The 22,056-nt window shown below is 35.6% G+C and overlaps 1 protein-coding gene and 1 pseudogene across 1 annotated transcript; one reads left to right on the top strand and one right to left on the bottom strand.

The window, feature by feature from the left end:
- Positions 1–808: 808 nt before the first annotated feature.
- On the bottom strand, positions 809–3,840 carry LOC137013183 (C-type mannose receptor 2-like). The gene is made up of 5 exons (XM_067376823.1): positions 3,807–3,840; positions 3,629–3,667; positions 3,174–3,545; positions 1,683–2,030; positions 809–1,536 (listed from the first exon to the last, which is right to left on the bottom strand). Exons 2-5 carry the CDS (start codon positions 3,663–3,665, stop codon positions 1,172–1,174), a joined length of 1,122 nt encoding a protein of 373 aa, XP_067232924.1. The 5' UTR covers positions 3,666–3,667; positions 3,807–3,840; the 3' UTR covers positions 809–1,171.
- Positions 3,841–8,617: 4,777 nt separating this feature from the next.
- LOC137012319 (zinc finger protein 850-like) lies at positions 8,618–22,045 on the top strand (annotated as a pseudogene).
- The last annotated feature ends 11 nt before the right edge of the window (positions 22,046–22,056 follow it).

A 22,056-nucleotide genomic window follows, 5' to 3' on the forward strand; every position in this document is an offset into this window, starting at 1 on the left:
ACCTGTTCTATCTCCCTGCAGCATATATTTTCTGGTTCTGTAGCCATCTTCTCACATTTGCCACATAAGCACCGTGTTCAACAGAAGAAAGAAACTCATACAGGTTTGAAACAACATGAGGGTGAGTAAATAATGACAGAATTGTCATTTTTGGTTGAACTATCCCATCAACACTGCTTTAGTGTTACTTTAACACTCTGTAGTGTGGATTATATAATACTCAGTAATGCTTTTACACTGTGTGGCTCTTAAATGGACATGGCCTTGGTTTTGGTCTAAATCTGTGTCTCGGTTTTCGTCTGTGACTTAGATGTTCTGGTCTTGACCACACCTCTGGCCTTGACTGGACTTGGTTTTGATCTGGGTCACGTCAGTTAGTTTTGGTCTGTCTCAGGTCAATTAGCAGACCTTAAGGACTCTGCCCCCCCCCCTCAAAATTCACTCTGTGGACCCAGTACACCACATCAACCCATTTCCAAACCTGATTTAGCCCTTTCTTCTTTATTTGTCAGTGTCAGATGTGTTATTTTATTTATTAAAAAAAAATAACTCTACCTACAGACCAGAAGCATCTCAGTGTCCTGACTGATGCAGATGAATGAGCTAAAATGATTAATTAAATTACATAGATTTATCGATTACTATTAACGTGTGTAATTACACAGTCATTGTGAAATTGGTGTGAAATCAGAAAGTAACCAGGAGATGAGAATATAGTTTATTTGAGCTGATGTTCTGTTATCATGTGTTTATCTCATGGTTTTAAGCTTTCCTGTTTAGATCAAACACAAGACATTTTATACCCCAACTTTCACTTCTGCCTTTATGAAGTAGATTTTATTTTGAGACACAGACAGTATTATTATTATTAACTGCTGCTCACAGATTCACATTCAACCAGTTATTACTGTACATAAGATTAGTAAAAACAAATAGAGATGTAATCATATGTTAGTATTTTAAATGTCTAAAGAATATTAAACATTGTTTTTAGAAAATGTTGATAAGATCACATTCTTATGCATGCTACTTAAAATACAGAAATAAAACAGATGTTTAAAACACATATAGTAAAAGCAAATCAAAGTTAATAAGATAAAATAATGAAGTATGAAAACAGTGAATGTAAGTAATCACACAAACATTCAATTTTCACAAAACATTTCGCTTTTCACTCATAATTTCTGCAGATGAAGTTAAGTTTGTGAGATTCAGGAAGGCTGATCCAGCGCTGATCTCCTCCAGACTGAACTGCTCCTTTTTTCTTCTCGAGGCGGCAGTTTTCCGGTGTCGTTCCGTTCCCCGGAGCCCAGTTCTGATAGCACACGATCTCTCCGCTCAGCCAGAGCCACATGTTCATAAGGCAGTAGTTGTGTAAACCCAACCACACCGCCGCAGTAGACGCCCGTTTAACCACATTCGTCACACGACGCTGCATCTCTTCTGAATGAACAGAGACCAGATCCACATGATTCTGTCTGCAGTATCTTAGAGCTTCAGACCACGTCAGATTCTCTTTGATCAGGATCAGTTTATCTGGAGAGAAAACAAATCACAAGGAAAAGAAATAGAGAGAGGCTGATCAAAAACAACATGCAGAACAAACACAGTGGTTGAATTTGTCATGTCAGATATATGGAGGTGATGGATGGATATTGTGTGTTTTGTGAGGATCTGCTCACCTTCATGACACACAAAAGGAAACTGGCCTTTGCCAGAGATGTCATGCCATCGTCCTACACTGCCGTACTGCTGACTGACACCTGTACGGTCTTGAATACCTCCAGCATTATTAGGTTCACCAGTATTCCAGTATCTGAATGAGGAGTTACTCTGATCTGACCACTGCCATGGGTCTCTGAACAGACCGATCCAGACTTCAGATATGTTACTATCATTCATGATCTTCTCAACCTCTTGATTCTCATTCTGGTTTCTCACTCTGACCAGATCGATGTGATACTGTCTACAGTGACTCTGAGCGCTTCTCCAGTTCGTTGTCTGATTGACAAAGACAAGGCTTGTGTTTGCTTTAGGAAAAACAATTGGAAACAGATTGATGAATCAGTGTGTACAATATTCTTGCACTGCATGCTTTATGGTTTGATATGAACAAAACTAGAAGGGGAAGCATCAGAAACACGTCATTCAAAGACCTGAGCTGTTTCTACAGCTGGTGATATATTGAAGAAACGATATTTATGAAAATTCTCCCTTTATGATCAAATTAATAATAATTGATAGAATAATAGGTGATAGAGAGGATTTTTTCGTCGACTGAGAATCCAAAGACTGTTACTGAGTTTTTGAAATTTGCGCATGCGTAAGAACAGCCCCCCCTCCTTCGAAGGAACACCTCCCAAAACTCGTAAACACTCGTATTGGAACACGAGTGTTTACCACCGGCATACACTGTGTCGTGTTCGTGGATTCATTATGTCGGACTCACCACAGGTAACTCATAGTCTGCAGTTGTTACTCCTGTCTCCTGACAAAAACATTGCATGCGGCGCCTGTGGAGCATGGAAAGTTACTGGAGCGCGCAGCCGCACTCGTCTCTCACAAGGAACGTCACGGCAGTGATTGACAAGCCAGAGGGCCAATCGTTTATGCGATGATCGTGTAAACGATTGGCTGATGTTTTTAAGGCCCTACCTCGTGCACAGATGATGTATATTAATATTATTCCTTTCAGTGCACCTAATAAATAGTCTTTTATCAGTTAGTAAAGACAGTTTCAAGTAATATTGCAAAAATGTATAAAACAAAACATCCTCTTTACCACCTCTAAAACATAGTAGTGATTAGTATTGCATTTAATGTTTTAACAGTACATTAGGGGTGTAATGGTACGAGTCTTTCGGTTTGGTTTCAGTTTTCAACTGTGGAAAGACGTCAATTAAACAGCTTGTAAACAATGTCACGCAGCATTACATTTACTTCATTCAAGAGAAATGAACAGAGCGGAACATTTTGTTAAAATGTCCATTATATTAGCCTATATATTCATTATAATGTTTGTATAATGTATGTATTAATGTATGTTTAAATCCATTACCAGAACCATGACTTCAAAACGGAGGTATGTACTGAACAATCATCCTCGTGTACCGTTAGTACATGGTGTTTTTTAATAAATTAATATTTGTTGTCATTTAGGTAGCTGCACTCACCTTTAGATGAACTGCAGATGAAAGTCAGGCTCTTGCCACATGACTGAGTCTCCCATCGTCCATTTCTCATCATAGCACATTCATTTGAGCCTCCAGGTTGTCCAGTAGCCCACTTCAGATAGAGTGCAGGTTCACCTGAAGACCACTGCCATTTATTATGAACTGACCTCTGCAACCCAATCCAGACAAACTCAACAACTCCGACATTCGCACTCTTGATCAGCTCGTTCATGTCATTCTTGTCATTCATGTTGTCAATGGTGGCCAGATCTGTGTAATTCTCTCTGCAGTATCTCTGAGCTTCATACCAGGTCTTCTGTTCATTTACAACGTAATACTGATGCTGAACACATTCAGATATGGAGCAGAGAGCTGTGAAAAGGAGGGTTTATTTGAATGCTTTTCATAAAAGGATCAAAAATTTAAATCATAAATAAAACAACAAACACACTCACCAATGAGAAGAAGAATGAAATATACAGTTTGGTCCATTTCTGAGGAAGAAGTAGGAGAGTAGAACATATATATTATAAAAGTTCAACATAAAATTAATAATTTAGCAGCATAACATGATTCACAATCATTCAGACAAGAATAACATCTCAAAGTCTAATGAACATGAGTTGTTCTTACTTTAGCTGCGTTTCTGTCCTCAGCCTGATCTCTGCCTAATCTCTGGGATTTTTATATCTGCTCTCATCCCTCAGCCCATGTATCGCATCATTTGTGTATTTCTCTAAACAAAAGCCTTTTTCATTGTTGTTCCTCATTTGCGTGTGTATCTATATGATTTGGGTCATTGCTGATGTAATTGGAAACATGTTAATTTGAATGTGCTAGAGAGTCTGTACTGTACTGTATTTCCATAGTGGCTTCAGCATTTGCATTTTCTTTGCATATTTGTTTTCCCTGTGAAAAAGATACCATTAAATATATTAAAAATGTACTTGAAGTTCCAGTATATTGTACATGTTTACATTTGTATTTGAAGTACATTCAAATATATTGTATTGCATTTTTCTAGTATACTAGTAGTGCATTGGTAATATGCTTAGTTAATCTTTTAAGAAATAAGCTAAAACACAAGCATAATTTAAGTGAAAATTTAGTGTATTTAAAGAAAACATACTCATTTTACTCTTACTTAAAGCATATTTTATGTGTACTTTTTTCAAAAAATATTTTATAAAGTTCATTAATAAATACATTCTAGGTAGGCCTATGCAAATGCATTCTTACAATGTACCAACTTATAAAGTATTCTAAACATTTTTTTGTAAACTATGATTAAGCATTGTAATAAGCATAAATCAATATGTTGCTCAGTTTTATGTGTTTATACTTGAAAAAGAAGGGGCTAGCCTACTTAAAAGGCTGTTGTCCATAACATGATATGTTAATTAGGCTACCTGTGGGAAATTCCCACAAGCATTTCAACACCATATCATTTGAAGAGTATAAATAAATTTTCCAAAGATATGCTTAAAATCATACTTGTGTTTAAATACAAACAACATGCGTAACATGTGGCTAAACCATAGGTTCTTATGATTATGAGCAAGCATGTGACATCTGAGAGCTTCCCTTTACCAGTTCTGTTGTGAGTGCATATGAATCTGAATAAAAGTCTAAATTTAAACCGTTAAATTATAGAGTGATCATGTCTCTTTAGAGGACTTGGATGAAATCACTTGATTCATATGGATTACTTATGTTTTCTTGTGATAAACTTTTTGAACCGTGAACAGTTTTGGTGAATCGACTTTCATCAGATGGACATAAATCTGTTATAGCCTACATAAATATACATTCTCTTTCCCTTTCACAGACCCTGTGATAATAAGGCAGTCTCCAAATATTATAGTGTCTGAATCGCAAGCCCTCTGTTGCAGAAAATGTGAGTCGTACTCAAAGAAGTGACCTTCCGCTTGTAGATGAAGATGTGGCATTTAAAGTGTTCTGTTTTGGTTCAGCCATTTGCACGCTTAACTGAAGTTTGTAAAATAAAATGCACTTTATTCACTTCTGCACTTCTGTTTTTCAATGACTGTTTTGTGTAGAAAATTGCATTGTGATGCTTATTTATTCAATGATGGAATATTCTTATAATGTCCTTTTTTTAGTAATACTGGTAGACCTATATATATCTGAAATGTTATAAAAAATTATAGTATAGGAAAGGTCTGTCACTGCATTTCACTGATCTTAAGATGTTAAGATGTTACTGATGTTAAGAGATTATATATGCTATGTAGGCCTATCAAAATTTATTTTGTAATGTACACAACAATATAGTATATTAGTGTTAAAGTGTGTGTATGTGTAAAAGACACTTAAAATTTATATTTAATGATTTTTGCACTTTTTAATATACCATTTTGAATACTGAAAAAAACTACTTTAAAATAAACTATTAGTATAATAATACATTTCTAATGAGCTGAAATGCTTTTGAAATGGTCTTGAAGCACATTAAAATGAAGCATCAAATATATCTGTAGTTCAATAAATATTTCAAATGAATTGTAAAGAAATACACTTAAATTGCACTTAATCTACTTGATCCAATTTTTTATAAAAAAATCAATTTTATCTTTATCATTTTAAGCAGATTTTGTGTGGTTTTGATCCTCAGAATAACTCATGAGTTTCAATATGAAGTTTTACAGAACAAATTGGCATACAACTTACATTCAAGGACATCAATATTACAGTGGGCTTAACAGAATAAAAAAAAAAAAAGAAAAAAAAAACATAAAAAATTATATTTATCAGTGATTTCGTTTTTGAGTATTGTCTCAAATAATTCTTAAATACTGTAAACAGGGGGGTGATTTAAAAAATCTACATTTGTGAATAAAATTTAAAAAACAAAAGTAAAATATTAATCAAAAAAACTTTTTTACCATCTTGTTCATAGTTTCCATATTTAATATCTATAAAGATTTCTGTGAGTTCTATATCTGTGACCTGTGTAGGCTATTAGATGAATTGCAAGACTGTATTTAACTTGTTTTCTCATGCATCCTCCAGCTGAAAGACTGAATCTGTGTGTGTGCTGATTGTCTGTTCTCTGGCAATAGACTGCAGGTATAACACACACACACGCACACGCACACAGACACACACACACACACACAGTCAAACACTATACAATTTAACAAATTGAGACATACTGGCTAAAACATTAATGTATGTACTGCTAAGGTAATTTTATATTTAGAATTTCATTTATGTTTTGCATGAATGTGAACTTACACAAAGAAATTGTCTATTGTGTTGCAAGAGTTTATATATATATTTATATATATATTCTATAAAAACAACCTGTGACTATAGAGAGTTAGCTGAAAATAAGTGAGAAAAGGGTTGTGCATATAAAAAAAAAAAAAAAATACAAAAATTGAAATCTATTGACAGTCCAAGTTAAAATGAAATTGTTTCTAAATGTCTCTTTGAGGAAAAAACACTTAACCTGAATAATTAAGAGTGATTGTAAATGTGATGATCATCTATTCAAATGAGCAACAGTGACCACAATTCACACCTTCAGTCAGTAAAGCCACCAATAGTATCCAGCTGCAGACCCACAGTGAGGTGGGGCTTAAACAATCATAGTTGCGCTACCCAGGGTTGGGTAAAATGTATTTTAAAATAAAATACCAAATACCTTAATTTTAGGTTTATTATCAAAATAAACTACAAAATACAGCAGCCACACCATGTATCAAAATAAGCTACTGTATTTTTGTATTTTAAAAATACTAAAAAAATAGTTTTACAAGGGCGCATGACATTTATTCACAAACCTTTCATCAATTGGCCTATTTGATCGATCCCTTCACCATTACACTGACTCAGTTGATTAAGTAAACAATGTTTGATAGCAACAGCTGTTCATGCAATAAATCTGACATATGCAACCAGTTAAAGGCACAATATGTAGGATTTTTGGATTAAAATGTCCAACAACCACTAGAACAATTTTATATATTTTTTTGACTTGTGTACTTACATTATCCCAAATGTTTCCAAGAATGTTTAAATCCAGAGAAATAAGCAATTTTAACCAGGACACAGACTGTGTCCGTGTGTCGCATAATGACATAATTACCCTTGATTTCCGGTTTTATTTTGTGGAAACCATGGAAACAAAGACACTTTAGTATATTATGCATTTTATTAGACAGGGGAGCAATCTTGTTTTCTTGATTTACAGTGAGTACCATGTTTTCCATGACTAATATTGATCTATTTTACTGCAGTGTGCAACAAGTGTCTCATAGCAGCCGCTGAGCGAACGCAAGGAGTAGCACTATATCAACCTTCAACACACAAATGCATCTAATATGATAAAACAGCGCTGCATTACCCCACATAGGCTTGACCGGAAGAAGCAGAAGCAGTGGCTGTGGCATAATAAAAGTCCCGCTGCTCTCCAGGTGTGTGTCGCACTCGTCTCTCATTATCAATCACTCCAGCGGCCTCATTCAGCTCTCACAGCACTCGGCCTGCTCTGCTTCATACTACAGTAACGTTAATAATCACATTCATGAACATGATTTCTGCCTGAGTCTCGTCACAATTCTTTTCCACCGGCTGTAGACATGAAGACAATACATCCCATGATTCCATGAAATCAAGGCGTCATCAAGCTAAGCCTTAGTTTTGAATAAGCGACCTCTAGGGCAAAAATTTGTGGCTTTAACATATCAAATATTAACATATCCCTGTGATCTCCCAGATGAAGGTTAGTTTTAAAGTAACCAATAGTTTCCTAATTTAGTTACTTGTTGTTTGGTAACGAAAGGCCTACTTTGCATCAGCAACATTTACTCAATGACAAACAAGTCATTGATGGCTCCTGTATTCATAGCAGCTTTTTTCTAACTAATTAATCATTTGATTGTTAATCATAAATATAGGGGGCTGCTGCTCTGTATTATACTATTTATCCTAGACTACCAAAACAAACACCACAACTTAACATGAACTGTTAAAAAATTGTAGCAATTTATGCAAAAAATTGATGGAAAGCTGGCAGCCTGCACGTTTCTTGACCACCTTCTTCCATTTGGATCAATTTTCTGTTCCGATCTCAACAAGTCTCTGCAAACTACTGAGTAAGCACCAATCAGTGGCCTCACACAGGGCCTTAGTCGATCATATAGGTGAGTCTGGTGAGTTGGAACTTTACCAGTTTCTAAATGACTTTTGAACTAAACATTTGCACCTGAATAATTGAGAGTGATTGGAAGTGTGATGATCATCTGCTAAATGAGCAACTGCAAACACAATTCACACCTTCATTCAGTGAAGCCACTCCCACAGCCGTTCATGAGAGTTTAAATGCTGGGGAATATTCCCATTTTCCCACAGGAGAAGCAGCAGCAGCAATCAGGAGGAATTACTCCAGGAGAAACTACTGACATACTATTGTACAGATGGAGTTTAAAGAAGAACCCTGCAGAGCGAAGGAGGAAGATATAGAGGAACAAACAGGTTGGTGTTTTCCTTCATTCTCTTTAATGACAACTGAATAAGCACTAAATTTTTGCTTAATAATGAATCATCTAGTATGTTTTTTGTTCTCATTTCTTTATTTGCATTTTGAAAATTTGATATGTTCATTTTAGACCCAATGGAAGTGAACAAAGACAAACGTCAGCTTCAAAACCCTCATTCCTTGGCAAATGAAGATGAAACCGCAATCATTTCACAGAATGAAGAGTGTTTCACACAAAAACAAGCTCTGAAAACTGGAGTCAAAGGATATTTCACCTGCTCTGAGTGTGGAAAGAGTTTCACTCCTAAATCAGCACTTAACAGACACATGAGAATTCACACTGGAGAAAGACCGTTCACCTGCTCTGAGTGTGGAAAGAGTTTCACACATAATTCAGCACTTAACACACACATGAGAATTCACACTGGAGAAAGACTGTTCAACTGCTCCGAGTGTGGAAAGAGTTTCGCTCACAAAAGCTCTCTCAACAATCATCTGCGCCGTCACTCTGGAGTGAGAGCATTCAGCTGTGATCAGTGTGATAAAACATTTGTTGTGGAATCAAACTTGAGACAACACCTTGTAGTTCATGCTGCTGTGAAGCCTCACTTTTGTTCTTTTTGTGGAAAGAGTTTTTCACGACTGCACTCTTTACAAGTTCACCAGACAATTCATACTGGTGTGAGACCTTATATGTGCTTTGACTGTGGGAAGACTACATTTACATCCAATGACTTAAAAAAACACCAGAGAGTTCATACTGGAGAGAAACCGTACAAATGCTCACACTGTGGAAAGAGTTTTGCTCGGCGAGCACACCTTAAAGGTCATGAGAGAGTTCATACTGGAGAGAAGCCGTACCAGTGCTCTTCATGTGGAAGGAGTTTCACCCAATCATATAGTCTACGGACTCATGAGAAAAAGCATTGCCTGAAGTTGTGCAAGTGAGCCAAGTTTTCGCTTTCATGCATGATTAACAAATATTGGTCTTACAAATAATTTGACATTTTCAGATTGTTTTACTAGAGTGATTTTAATAATTTGCTTAAAATTAGTAATGAAGTTTGAATCTGGTGACAAATATTGGTCAAAGTTTGGTCAAATATTGCCCTTTTCTTTTCACAGCTAATGTAACATGGTTTATAATTATGTTTCAACTTTACTGAACTTCAAACACTTGTTTTGCTGCATTAAAAGATTTCTAAAATTTTCAGGTGAACTGTGGTGAGATCACGCTCACGGACATTGCAGTTCTTCTTCATTATTAAAGTTTCTTTTTGCATGCATTTTAAAGCTATATCAGTTTAAACTTCTAATTTATCTTTTTAGGAGCTCATATCTGAGGCTCTCGCACGGAAAGCAGGCTGTCAGCCGGCACAGTCTTGTATCAAACTTATCTTTCATGTCTTACTGTGTTTGAACTCTCAAATACAAAGTTATTTTAATTATAATAGGCAGAGAACCATAGACATAAATATTATGTCTATGCAGCGAACTAAAAAAAAATGCCTCCTACTGGAAGCATCGGAAATTGCACTCTACAGTTACTATTATCAAAATGGACGTCCTATAATAAAAGACTTCTCCGGGAGCCTTTTCATACGGAGTTCATAGTGGGTAGAAGAATACCAGTGCTATCATGAAATTTGATCATTTAACAAATGACATTTTAGGAAGGTAATAGTTCAGAAAATAGGAACAATTAAAATAATTTATGAAGGGATGTGTTTTACTTGTGCATATGAGGCATTTTTTGCCAAGCTGTTTAGAGGTGATGCATTAAGAACATATTGAAAAGACATTTTCTTGCATGGAATCAATCAGAAATCTTCTGTACATTTTTAAACCATGAGAAATAAATAAATAAACTAATGGGATTTAATTAATAAATTTAAATTCAGGTCCATATTTTATTCAACCCTATGCATGAATGAATTGAAAAATAGCCTTATTTAAAAGTATTGTTGTTAAATATAGTAGATATCGATCTAATCAAAATCCATGTGAAAACAGGTCATATAAAAGAAAATGATGTGTATAGGATTAGGCAGCGCAACTCTATTAACACTCTAAGCCCCGCCCCTCACTTAAGCGGTGGGAGTTTGGCAGCACCTCAGATATTACTCCAGATGTCATAATTTGCTTCCGTTTCAACCGTGAACTTCTATCGTGATTCAATAGTGGTTCGTTAAATTACTCTAAATCTGCTTTTTATCAGACGGTGAGTACATTTATTTATTTTTTTATTGAGAGAAATCTAAGTCTGACAACATAAATACTGCATGTATTGAATTTGCTCGAAAAGAACTGGAGCTATTTATTTCCTATGTCATGATACCAGCCTTTGATCCCCTATCTTGTGTGGACTTTTGTTGTATTTCCTGTCCTAGTGCCATGTTTTGTAGTCCTTTGTTGTTGATTAGTTATCCGTGTCACACGCTAGGTTGCAATGATGAGGTGAGAATCTAATACGGTTGTTAAGTCTGACGTCACGCAGCAGCGCTTCCGGGTCCAAACGCTCTATCTCATACCACAAGAAAACAACAAATGGTGCTAATATACACAAACGATGTGGTGTAATACTACAAAAAAAATATAATTATAACGTTTATCTCCATACCAAGATCCCAGATGGCCAGACAATGATTCATCTTTTATAAATCGTTAAAATATTTCTGTGACGCTGTGAGCACAGAGACTGTTGTGTAGACTGTAAGTATTTAAAATGTTTAACTTTTTAAAATGTTTTATGTTTATTATGAATAAACAGCGCTCATACACGGCCGTCGATGGCATTCTCAAGTGAAACGAATCGAGGCTTGGACCCGGAAACGGCGTTCCTTTCGTCATGACTTAACAAGCGGATTGGCCTTTTTCACAAGAATCGGAAATCACGTGACGCAGGGTAAAGTTAGTTCCGCTATGCGTCTATGGCTATTAGATTGATTTGCTCTTTTCTCAAATATCGCTTCTTACCTTTTCTGTTTTGGAAAGTTGCTTTTGTATAATCTACCCTGATAGCACACGTACATCTCGGAGACGTCTATTTGATGTGCGTGTTTACGTCTGGAAGACGTATTATTTAGGGTGTTTGCTCATCTGGAATACGTCTATAGGATGTATCCTTGTCAGATGTCAAATAGACGTTTAAAAGACGTCTTTAAGATGTTTATGATTTAGAATGTATGTAAAACTGACATCTTAAAGACGTCTATTAGATGTTTGTAAACAGCAGATGCTTTCCAGATGAAGTGATCTTTAACAGACGTCTTGCAGACGTACGTGTGCTATCTGAAAGAAATTATTTTCTACTTGTTTGTAGCTTATATGGCCACGTTGCTTAAATTTAACGGCAGGTGGATTTATATTACCAGGGGCATGTTCAAGCTCAAACCGGTGCGCAACGCTTTGCTACGTTTTCCGGGTTAAACGACATGTTTCCTGTAAACGGTGTGCAACGGTGTGCAACAGGTTTGAGATACGTTTTCTCTTGTTTGGTGGGTGTGTCAGAAATGTCAGAAATGTCAGCCCTATCAGCGGCAAGATGTATATAAACCACGCGGTATTAAAGAGACAGCTCGCACAATGGGTATTAATGTTACAAAAATACTATACTTGTATATTTTGCTATTGTATTGTGAAGTGACACTTTAATAAACTTTTCTATACTCCTCTGATTATATAATGGTAAATATTACAATATCATAGCACAACAACAGTGACCAGCAATAATGATAAGCCTAATACTCACAATAAAAATAATAGCCTATAGATCAACCGAGATCAACACAGTCTCGGAGGGAATAAGTGGATTATCCTTCACCTGAAATGTTTGTCTTTTCATGCTGAAATCCGAGTCAAATATTGTATCACAATAATTAGAAGTTTCCACAAATCTCTTCACTCAATTGGGATGTCCTCTTTTATTCTGGACGGCAAAGGCAGTGACTGTAACATCAAGTGAAAAGAACACAAAGAATGGCCTTCTCAGCTGCCATAGTTGCAACACTTGCGTCATCAGAATGTACGACGAACATTATTTATATAATTTATTCATTAACAAAAAATTAACTCCCAATATATACTTTAATGGGGGATATAAAGTCGTGAGATACATAACATTGTTGTGAGTTTAATACGTTTTAAAAATATATAGCATGTTAATCTCATATGGCATTACATCCCACATTCAAGCATATGTTATAACTAATCCTGATCGATTAAAATGATTAAACTAAGACATAATTAATTTCCAACACCACACTGTACACAACTGTCATTCTTTGCATTTATGTTGCAACAACACAATAATACTGTGCATAATACACACTTTATGATGATGACGACAGGAAAATGAGTGAGAGACTGAAGTGTTTATATCCAAAAATATCAGGGTGCAAACTGTCCTCTTTCATGAATCAGAGGATCAGGCTTGCGTGATAATGGAGCTGCCAGCTTATCATTTTCCCCAGCACGTCGCTATAATACTCTTTACATCCCAATGTGCATATCCACCCTAAATAGTACTGAATATGTCACATAGACTACTATTTAGGATGGATAGTATGCACGTTGAGACGCAGGCACTGTCGTTACAGCACATGGAGTGCGATAATGCACAGCTGCGCCAAACAGACACGAAGAATATAACCAGTTTAACCGCCATCACTTCGATTTATTAAATTTAGCTCTTAATGAGAGCTCTGTAGTCTCACCAATAATTCACCAAGAACGTTCAAACATTTTCATGACATTTAATTCGTAAAATGACTTTGATTCCCGAGCTGGTGCTGATCGAGGCTATCTATCACTGTAACCGGAAAAACTTTTACACTGCGTGGATCATTCCGATCATTCCAAAAACCGGGAAGTGTGAAATTGGCCTATTGCAGCAGTTTTACTTTTATTTTCCAAGAACATAGAAGAAACAAACATTCAGAAACAACTGGATCAAATCAATATGTAACCATAAAAACAAACTGACAGGGGAGAACTGAACCAGTTAGCAGATTAGAAGATAATTACTATGAAACAACTCAGACATGAACAGAACTCAAAATGTGACACTCTGATTTTTCCCAGTTATGACTTGTTTGCCAGTCATCCCTTGTGTGTATTTCTCATGTTCTTTGATTTGTGTTGTCCTATGTGGATGTTATGTGCTCTGTTTTCTTTATCACACTGTTGGAATCTCCTGCTTGTTGCCTAGATTTACTTTTGTTTTTTTTTTTTTAATAAAATGGTCAATGCATTTGAATCCTTTTCTTTGTCATTTCTGAACTTCAAAGATGAATTTCAAAGATGGAGTTTGAGGAAGAACCCTTCAGAATTAAAGATGAAGAGACAGCGGAACCAACAGGTTGGTGTATCTAAAACTAAATACTAAACTCAGCAAAAGCAAGAGAGAGAGAAGAGAAACATCCTCCCACTTTCAACTGTTTGTAAATATTTGTATGAGCATAAAAAGATTCAACAACTGAGACATAAACGAAGCAAATTTCATAGACATTTGATGAACAGGAATGTAATAATGATCAGAGCGGATCTCAATATCAAAAGCAACAGTCATTATGTGGTGTTTCCAGCATTACAGACACTGCTGTTTATTGCTCTATTCACATCTGCAGTCCTCTTCCGTCCTGCAGCAGGACTATGGCATGTTCACAAAGGTGATCAGAGACCCTGGGCATCTTACTTTTGCTGTTTTTCAGAGTCAGTAGAAAGGTTTCTATAATGTCCTAATGTATTGGAACTGTAATATTAATTTTCTTCTGCCTGTAAACTGTTAGGCTTGGTTTCACAGACAGGGCTTAGATTAAGACCGGATTAGGCCTTAGTTTAATTAGAACACTTAAGTAGCTTAAGAACTGTTCCAGAGGTGCAATAATAGTTTATGGTTCATTGAAGAAGCATGAAAAACATTGTTAATCACTAAAATAAAGATCTGTAAAGCTTATTTGGATTTTACTACATATTCTTTAAAATACAATATCCTGAAAAAGGGATGTTTCTCTTTTTTGCTGAGTTTATTAGACTTGTGCTAAATTGAGATTGAGCCATGTTTCTCATTAGTTCTTCTTTTATTGAATTATGAAATGTAATATGTTGATTTTAGACCCGGTGGAAGTGAATAAAGACCAAAAGCACAAACCTTATCATTTCACAAATGAAGATGGAAACACAGTCGTTTCAAAGACTGAAAAGAATTTCACACAAAAACGAGCTCCAAAAACTGGAGTCAAAGGATCTTTCACCTGCTCTGAGTGTGGAAAGAGTTGCACATGTAAATCAGAGCTTAAGATACACATGCGAATTCACACTGGAGAGAGGCCTTATACATGCACTCAATGTGGAAACAGTTTTGTTCGGAAAGAACACCTAAATGTGCACATGAGAATTCACACTAGAGAAAGACCGTTCACATGCACTCAGTGTGGAAAGAGATTCACATCCAAAAGGATTCTAAAAAATCATCTGCGCTCTCACTCTGGAGTGAGATCATTCAGCTGTGATCAGTGTGATAAAACGTTTGTTCTGGAATCAAGCTTAAAAACACACCTTACAATTCACGCTGCTGTGAAGCCTCACTTTTGTTTTTTATGTGGAAAGAGTTTTACACTATTTAAGTCTTTAAAAGAGCATGAGAGTATTCATACTGGTGTAAAACCATATATGTGTTTTAACTGTGGGAAGACCTTCACTACATTGCGCACCTTAATAAAACACCAGAGAATTCATACTGGAGAGAAACCGTACAAGTGCTCACACTGTGGAAAGACTTTCTCTCAGTCAGGACACCTGAAAACGCACAAGAGAGTCCATACTGGAGAGAAGCCACACCAGTGCTCTTCATGTGGGAAGAGTTTCGCCTGCTCCTCTAATCTACTGAAACATAAGAAAAAGCATTGCCTGAATTTTCCTAAATAAGTTCATTTCCAAATGCATACATTTTATGTAAATAGTTAGATTTTCTGATAAAACAAAAAATGGGATTGGTTGCAACAGAGAGATATCTGAGAGAGAAAATGATTAAAATGACAGAGGCATGAGGAAAAAATTTTAAAATTGTGGGGAAATTTTAAGTGGAAATGCTTATTTTATTTATGTAAGGTAGTAAATATGAAATAAGAAACTAATCATCTCCATCAGTATTCTGTACAAATGTATTTTGTTAGTCTGGCTGTTAAGAACCTTGTTTTTTTTTTTTAAACAAATAAATGAAACATTATTTGTTATTAACTGACATCAGCTATATTACATCTGTGAATGTACACATGTGAATTAGAATATCATATACTGATAATATACAACAATGCCAAGGTTTCTGGAAAGAGGTTTGGTTAAGTGATATTTGCATTCCACATGGTTGAGTCTGATGACTGTGACATGCTGGGTGACAGTGCAGTGGGGAGAGAACCCAGAATATGTTTCAACAGCCTTGAACACAAAGCTCTGTGGAATGCTGAAGGTTTGAAGGTTTGCTCTCCTGAGTTTAACCTTGTTGCAAATGTCTCCCTGTGTCTTCTGCCTCTCTGGGCCACACACTCAGAACTTATTCAATCAGCTTTTGTCTCTCTGGTATGGAGACTTGAGACATGCTGTAGTGGTCACTGTCTTGCTGGACAAAAACTCTGAATGTAGTGTTTGTCAATGTTTTTTTCCCTACAGACTAGAGGCTTCTGATGATTTTTTATAGCAGTCACAATCCAACTTTAGGAATTGGTCTCTATCAATGAGAAGTCCTCTCCCATTAGAAGTCCCAGGCTTGGTACCAGAGGTCTTCTTGCCCTCTAAGAGGTGTCTGGCTGTTGTTCTAGCATCTTTATCTGATGGCGTTGGACCGTTTGTTTGTGTTAGTCCACCAAGATCCAATCAAAATATGGCAAACCTTTGTCCAATGCTACTGACATTGAAGGGAACAGATCATTCCAGTGCCCAGTTTATGGCCAGGCTCTAGAATGTGCTGTTCTCTATGATGATAATAATTTTTCAACATTTCAATCATGGTGTAGATGAAATTAAGAACCTAGCCAGTGTATTTTCTTAAAAAGGAATATATATTTCATAATTCCACAATTTGTAAAATTTGCATAACTTGAAAAAAATGCATTTGTAACAGGTATTCTACTTTACAAATTAATTTGTAGTGTACTAAGTTTGTGCTTGATGGAAGGATGAAATAAATACTTTTACAGTGTATTTTCAGTTAGTACATAGACATGTCAATGTATTTTTAGTATCCTTGACATGAAATAAATGTATTTTAATTACAATTAAGTATATTTATTTTTCACTATAGGGACAATATGAATAACCAAAGAATAGTTCATTTCAGACATATGGTATAACTACTAACTATACAGTATCATTAACTTTTTTAGACTATTTTAAAACATTATTTTCTAACAGTGTTTTTAACTTTTTAGCCTGCAGTGACACCAGACTAAAGTTTTTATGCTAATTTCTGTGATTTGCAAGCTATTCCCTTGTCTTTATTTTGCATACATTCACACTTTTAATTGATGTCTGATTACAGCAATCAACCGTCATCAGTATTTTCAGGTTCTTTCTGAACTGCTGTGGAAATTCAAAAAATCAAAGAATTCAAAAATCAAAGAATTGAAAGAAGTGTTAATCCAGAGTGATTGTAAGTGTGATGATCATCTTCTCAATGATCAACAGTGACCACAATTCACACCTTCATTCAGTGAAGCCGTTCCCATAGCTGTTCATGAGAGTTTAAATATTGGGGAATATTCCCATCTTCCCACAGGAGAAGAAGCAGCAAGCAGGAGGAATTACTCCAGGAGAAACTACTGACAAACTATTGTACAGATGGAGTTTCAGGAAGAACCCTGCAGAGTGAAGGAGGAAGATACAGAGGAACAAACAGGTTGGTGTTTTACACAAAAAAGCTGGAAAATGTAGAGTCAAAGGACCTTTCACCTGCTCTGAGTGTGGAAAGAGTTACACACGTTAACCAGACCTTAACAGACACATGAGATTTCACACTGGAGAAAGACCGTTTGCATGCACTCAGTGTGAAAAGACTTATGTATTCAACACTGCTGATCAACTAGCAAAATCATTCTTTAAAATAAAAAAGAGAAGTTTTTTAATTTATATTTCAACAAGTGTTTCCTCTATTAATATGGATTCTGACTCACACACATACTTGAATGTTTACGGGGAGAAAAAGCACACTTCATTTTGTGCCACTATAATCAACACATAAGTTCAAAAATCACACAGTAGACTATTCCTAAATTATGTACAAACAGAAAAACACACACCATTTTTTATATAAATTGTTCATTTTTGTTCAAGAAATGTTTGCAGCCAAGAAGGAAAAAGCTGGACACACATCAACAACATGCAGTAATGCATTTAATTTCCTTGTGTTTTATTCATATACAAACACTGAACCCCTAATGCTATACGTTTGCTATAATTTCTAGTGACACATAGGTTTGCTGAAATCTTCATATCTAATTTGTAAATGACCCCTTTGTATCTAATTGACACACATTCACATGTTTATCAATCCTTATCAATATTCTTTCAGCTTCTCTCTAAAATGAATTGAAGAACTGATTGTTTAACAGAACTGGAAATATAGATCTAAATTCTTATAATAACACAATTTTTGAGAAAACAATGACTAAAATACAATAAAGAAAAACAGTAGGCTACATAGGCTAACATTTCACCGTTTTTTAGTTTCCGCCAGTAGAGGGCGCTCGTGCAACCGAAGCAATGACACACATCCGAGTCTAGGAGAAGAAGAGAAGTGAGCGAGGGAAGGGAACATAAACATGAGAAGTAGAACACAGCCGTTCATTCTGCTCTAAATCTGCATATCGCATAATGCATATTTCAAACTGTGAGTACATTATTTTTTTTATCATTTATTAGGAGAAATGTAATCTAAACGACTGAACTAGTCAGTTTATTCACTCTTAACCTGTACATTACGGCTGAGAAACGTAAACACGTTACTGACTGTAACATTACAATTTGTCAAGATTGAGTTGTGTTTTCATTTTATGTAATGAAACCTGGTAAACAGAGTTTAATGTATGTAAATCATATCTAATGTGAGAGCAACACAAAAATCAGCTTTAGGATTTGAATTGATTCTTAACAATGGAAGTTAAAATGCTGGGGAATATTCCCATCTTCCCACAGGAGAAGCAGCAGGAATTACTCTGGGAAAAACTACGGACATACTATTGTAAAGATGGAGATTAAAGAAGAACCCTGCAGAATAAAAGATGAAGATACAGAGGAACAAATAGGTTGGTCTTTTCCTTCATTCTCTTTAGTGACTCATGAGGAACATTAAGATGGAAACTGATATAGCCTATCCTCTTGAGACCCAGGCATAGACTTTTTTCCTCTGCAGAGGACTTTATATTTACCGAATGTCTCCGAAAACATACATGTTCTGTAAAGAGCACATTCTGGGAATTTCAGAGATACCAAATGTTTGGAGGTTTCACCATGAAAACTCCCTCTACTTGGTCTTTAAAATAACCATTTCGTTGACTGAATGATAAAATGTAGCACTCTCATGGAAATATGATAATATTTTGTAATTATCATTAAAATGAGTAATTTCAAATTGTTTGATGTAAATAAACATATCAGGAAAATGTTATGGGGTTTTCAATCAGAATATACATTTCTGTTACGAAACTTCTAAATTTCTGTTACATTGATTTCATACATATCCACTGTAGAAGTAGCTGGGATTACTGCATGTTTATCAGGCATTTTAGGGGGGAAAAAAAGAAAAAGAAAAAGAAATAACATTTTCATAACTTATTTTGGTTTCCTTTATAGAGGACATAGCATAAAATATGGATAAAAGAAAAAAGTTGGAAAAGGATTCTTAATTTGTTTCTTGTGCTCCAAACAATGTAATTGTTATGACTGTTAGAAAAAATTATATATCAGAATATTTACACAGGTTCGAAGCAAACAATCCAAAATCATAATCTAAATCATAGTCAATCAGGCATGGGTCAACTGCCTACCTGTAACACAAACATGTATTCACATACAAAGAGACAATATACATTGGAGGACAGAATGAACAAATAACTCTGGCTCATTACAGTAATGAAATAAAAATATTCACATTCACATTTCACATTAAAAAGTTCTGGTTCTCAGGAGGATATAACAATACATCTAAAACTAGATACTTGTAGACTCCATAGTAAACTAGATTTGTGCTAAATTAAGAATGAACTTTATTTCCTTTTTTAAATTAATTTTGTAATGTAATGTTGATTTTAGACTCAATGAAAGTGAATGAAGACAAACAGGATCATTTTACAAATGAAGATGGAAAACTGACACATACCAATGAAGACAAACAACATCTGTTTCAAAAATCTCATTATTTCAAAAATGAAGATGGAGATGCAGTCATTTCACAGACTGAAGAGAATTTCACACAAAAACAAGCTGGAAAATCTGGAGTCAAAGGATTTTTCACCAGCTCTGAGTGTGGAATGTTTTACTTGCACAAATCAGACCTTAAGAAACACATGGAATCTCACACTGGAGAAAATCTGTTCATGTGCCCTCAGTGTGGAAAGAGTTACACACATAAAAAAAACCTAAATGACCACATAAGAACTCACACTGGTGAAAATCTGTTCACGTGCCCTCAGTGTGGAAAGAGTTACACACACAAAAAAAACCTAAATGAGCACATAAGAATTCACACTGGAGAAAGGCCTTATACATGCACTCAGTGTGGAAGAAGTTTCATACGTAAAGGAACCTTAAATAACCACAAGAGAATTCACACTGGAGAAAAACCGTTCTCATGCTCTCAATGTGGAAAGAGTTTCAGACATAAAAAAAACCTAAATGTGCACATGAGAATTCACACTGGAGAAAAACCGTTTACATGCACTCAGTGGAAAGAGTTTCAAGCGCAAAAGCTCTCTCAATGACCATCTGCGCCGTCACTCCGGAGTGAAGTCGTTCAGCTGCGATCAGTGTGACAAAACATTTGTTGTGGAAACAAACTTAAAAAGACACCTTAACATTCATACTGGTGTAAAGTTGCACTTTTGTTCTTTTTGTGGAAAGAGTTTTTCACTACTGAAGTATTTAAAAGTCCATGAGCGTGTTCATACTGGTGTGAGACCTTATGTGTGTTCTGACTGTGGGAAGAGCTTTACTACACAAACACAGTTAAAAACACACCTGAGAAGTCATACTGGAGAGAAACCGTACAAGTGCTCACACTGTGGAAAGAGTTTTGCTCGGTCAGGAGACATGAAAGATCATGAGAGAGTTCATACTGGAGAGAAGCCGTACCAGTGCTCTTCATGTGGGAAGAGTTACAACAAATTATTTTTTCTACGGACTCATGAGAAAAAGCATTGCTTGAGGTCGTCTAAGTGAGCAAAGTTCACATTCACATCCATGATTTACAAATATTGCACTGACAAATTATTTGACATTCAGATTGTTTCAACAGAGTGATTTAATCTAAGAGGGTAATTTGCTAAAATTAGTGAAGTTTAAATCTGTTACAGTTTGGTCAAGCATTGCCCTTTTCTTTTCACCCAGGTGAAAAAAAATTCTATCATGTACTTAAAGTGCTCTGTTTTCACGCACTAATATTGCACTTAATATACTAAAAATTCTTCTTTAGTACTTCTTAAAATAATCTTAAATGGGCTATTTTGAGACGCCATGAAATATAAACCAAAATGTGCTTTTGATATACTATCTTTGTATATTTAAGCATTTTAAGTACATTATAGATGTGTACTTTTTTCACCTGGGCACAACCCCTGTAATATGATGTATAAGGATATTATTCAACTTAACTGAACTTCAAACAATTGTTTTGCATTAAAGTAAATTTAGCTTTTTTCGAATATTCCCTTTCATGCAGTGTGTAAAGTAGCTGTCTGTGAATGCGAACAATCTGCAAAGTTGTAAAGATGAAAGTGCACAATAAATAAAGTTATTGTTTCTAAAAAGAAAGAATCAGTAATTCAAATCCCACTTCGTTACGGATACACGTCACTGAGTAACACATTTGCATAATGCCCTCCTGTGGTCTTCATTGGCTGCCCACAAACATCTACTTTGACCCGCCCTCAAATGCTGTAGCTGGTTAATGTTGTGTACCTGTCAAGGAGATGCTGTTTTCTGCTCTGCAAAAGCAAATTCTCTTTGAAAACCCTTTCAAAGGATAAGGATGTGAGGACGTCACAGTCACAGAGGTTGCTCCTCAGAATCACAACCTGAAAGGATGATTAATTGTTGACGTATATATTTTCTACTGGGTGTTAAAAATATGTAGTTTTGTGTTTTATATTGTGTAGGTGTCCGGCTAAC

This window comes from Chanodichthys erythropterus, chromosome 22 (genome assembly GCF_024489055.1).
Source record: "Chanodichthys erythropterus isolate Z2021 chromosome 22, ASM2448905v1, whole genome shotgun sequence".
NCBI classification, from domain to species: Eukaryota; Metazoa; Chordata; class Actinopteri; order Cypriniformes; family Xenocyprididae; genus Chanodichthys; species Chanodichthys erythropterus.